Consider the following 2,750-nt stretch of genomic DNA (forward strand, 5'->3'; position numbering starts at 1 on the left):
TTTTTGTAATGAAAATCATCCCAGCTATTACCAGCCTCCATAAGAAAATTTATGTAATATTTAATAAAAATAAAAATAACACTTAATTAACATATAAAATATATTTTATTTTATATTAAAATATAAATAAAATAAAAATAGAAATAGAAAGTGATGCAACAACCTCCTAAAATTTTCATATAAGTATTATTTCCGTAAATTACGCTCCACTAGCCGCCAAGTTCTATTTTCGATCCTCCTAATTTAAACACAAAACCCAAATCCTCCATTTCTCTTCCCATAATAATCCCAAAATTCTAACTTTTTAATCTCCCTCTCCTTAAACCCTTCGCTAATGCCTAACATCCACTTTCCCCTGTTTCTTCTCCCCGTGATCATCTCTCTCATCCTCTTCAACACCGCCGCAGCCGGCGGGTCTGTCCACGACCTCCTCCGGCAACACGGCCTTCCTGCCGGTCTCATCCCGAATGAAATCAACTCGTACATTCTCGATCCCACCACAGGCCTTCTCGAGGTGCGACTCAACCGCCCCTGTTACACAAAGTACGACGGCCCAGCGTTTTTTGACAGAGTGGTGCGCGGCAATCTCAGCTACGGCGCTCTGCGCGGCGTGGAGGGTCTGAAGCAAGAAGAGCTATTCTTATGGCTTCCCGTGCGGGGGATCCTTGTCACCGATCCCTCCTCAGGCGTCATTCTCTTTGATATCGGAGTCGCACATAAGCGACTTTCGCTTTCTTTGTTTGAGGTTCCGCCGGAATGCTTGCCGGAGGGAGACGGGGTGGGTGGGCGGTCTGTAGTATCTGAGGGTGAGGAAGATAAAAAGTTGAGATTTTGGAATTAGTTTCCAACGGCTCGTTTAATGATTCCCTGCTTCCGTTTCCTATGTAATTTGGCATTTACTGCGCAACATTCCTTTGCGCCTGAGATTATTATTATTTTAATTATTTAAATTTTCTTAAATTACTGCATATTTTCATAGCAATGAAAAAATTTAAATTTGTCACATAAACTGCACATATGATAATATCTGATCTTAGCATTTGTTTGAGGCGTATAGCATTATTCTTTTCAGTTTTGGCTTGCAAGTTTACTTTTTATTTTAATTCCCTTAATTCCTTTATTTGTTTTATTTTCCTCTATATTTCTGTTTCTGAAGTTTAACAGGACTTTGATTTTTATAGATCTCAGAAACTTCTTCATTGCTCTCTACATCTCCATTCTCTTATTTGAGATCTTCGTTAGGGAATCACTCTTTTAGTTCTGCATTCTCAGATCTCTGATTGTGCGATCAATAATCTCTCTCTCTCTCTCTCTCTCTCTCTCTCTCTCTCTCTTTTAAGAAAACGATTAATCATTTCATTTTATTTTAAAAAATACTTATTGCAGAATAGCTCACTGCTCCCTTATTTGTAATGCTTTTGATTTACAGAAGTTTCTGTATATTTACAGAAGTTACAACATCAACAACGTCGTAATGTAGCTTTCTGTGCATAGTATTGAGTACATAGCTATTACTTGTCGTCCACTCCATTTTTTTTAGCGTAACATTATGGTTGGGATTCAAAGATAGTATACAGCTGTATATACAGTTAGAAAGAGCTGTCTACTCCATAATTCCAAGCAATAATTTCAAGGAATTGGGGGCCATGGCTCCCACCATGAAGTTAGAGAGATTGAGGCTATGTTTGGGATGGCAGTTTTTTTAATACAAAAATTTTTAAGAAAGCCGTCCCAAACGTAGCCCAAGTAAACTAGCTATTAATTTCTAACCATTAAATTCGCTCAATATTCTAAAAATAATTAAGAACAAAAAAAGAAAAAGTAGCATGAAGTCTCTGGAATCTGACTATTTTTCAGTTGTTGGTAAGCTGTCTGTGATCTTGTTTGACAACTGCTTTACACTGTTAAAGGAACTTTCTAGTTTAATTTTTTCTACTTTTGCAGCCACAACAAGTAAAAACTTAATGCAGCTGCAAAAAGAAGAAAAAGGTTGTGATGTGGAATCACTTTACCCATTTTGTGCTGCAGGAACAACACTTAGAGAATACTCTTTTCCTTACCGAAACCAGATTCTTGATGTGACTCATCAAGAACTTGAGCTGAGGAGAAAAGCTGAGTTGAGGAGTTGTTGATGTCGAATCTACGGTCGGAAGGGAGGTAGACGAATCCGCCATTGAGATAAGCGGAGGGATCAAGAACGAGAGAAAAAAAAAAAAAAAAAAACTCGTTCTCAGGGACAGGGCTCTGATACCATGATAGACTGTTTAGGTTGTTAAACCAACAGTTAAGGTAAACAGTAAATGAGTATTAGTGAGAGTTTTCATTATCTCAAGTGTAAGTACAGCATCCCTATTTATAGGGGTTTAAGTACAAGTTTAACCTCTCTAACTACACTCCACGTGTACATTGGTTATTGGTAGTTGTACTTTCTTGATTTTTAGATGCTTCTAGATCCTTGTTGTCTAATAGTATAAAGCATGAAGGGAGTTAAAAGCTGGAGAGAAATGGATGCAACCCTGCACTAATGCTGTCTCTTTCCCTATGGCTGAAAAGTTGAAGTTATTGGAGAAAACATAACGGAGAAAATCTAGGAGAAAAGGAGCAACTACATTAAAAAACAACTCATAAAGACAAAAAAAATTACGTGAAATGATGATTTTGTCTTGACTGCGTCTGTGTGAGAGCAACTTTCTCTTTAATTTAAAATGAGTGCATTATAAAAAACCATGCTGGTGGGTCGATGCATATGT

At 37.5% G+C, this 2,750-nt stretch overlaps 1 protein-coding gene across 1 annotated transcript; it reads left to right on the top strand.

The window, feature by feature from the left end:
• The first annotated feature begins 295 nt into the window (after positions 1-295).
• LOC110109646 lies at positions 296-944 on the top strand. The gene has a single exon (XM_028699324.1). It carries the CDS (start codon positions 335-337, stop codon positions 839-841), a length of 507 nt encoding a protein of 168 aa, XP_028555157.1. The 5' UTR covers positions 296-334; the 3' UTR covers positions 842-944.
• The last annotated feature ends 1,806 nt before the right edge of the window (positions 945-2,750 follow it).

Source organism: Dendrobium catenatum, unplaced genomic scaffold (genome assembly GCF_001605985.2).
Source record: "Dendrobium catenatum unplaced genomic scaffold, ASM160598v2 fragScaff_scaffold_1242, whole genome shotgun sequence".
NCBI lineage: Eukaryota > Viridiplantae > Streptophyta > Magnoliopsida > Asparagales > Orchidaceae > Dendrobium > Dendrobium catenatum.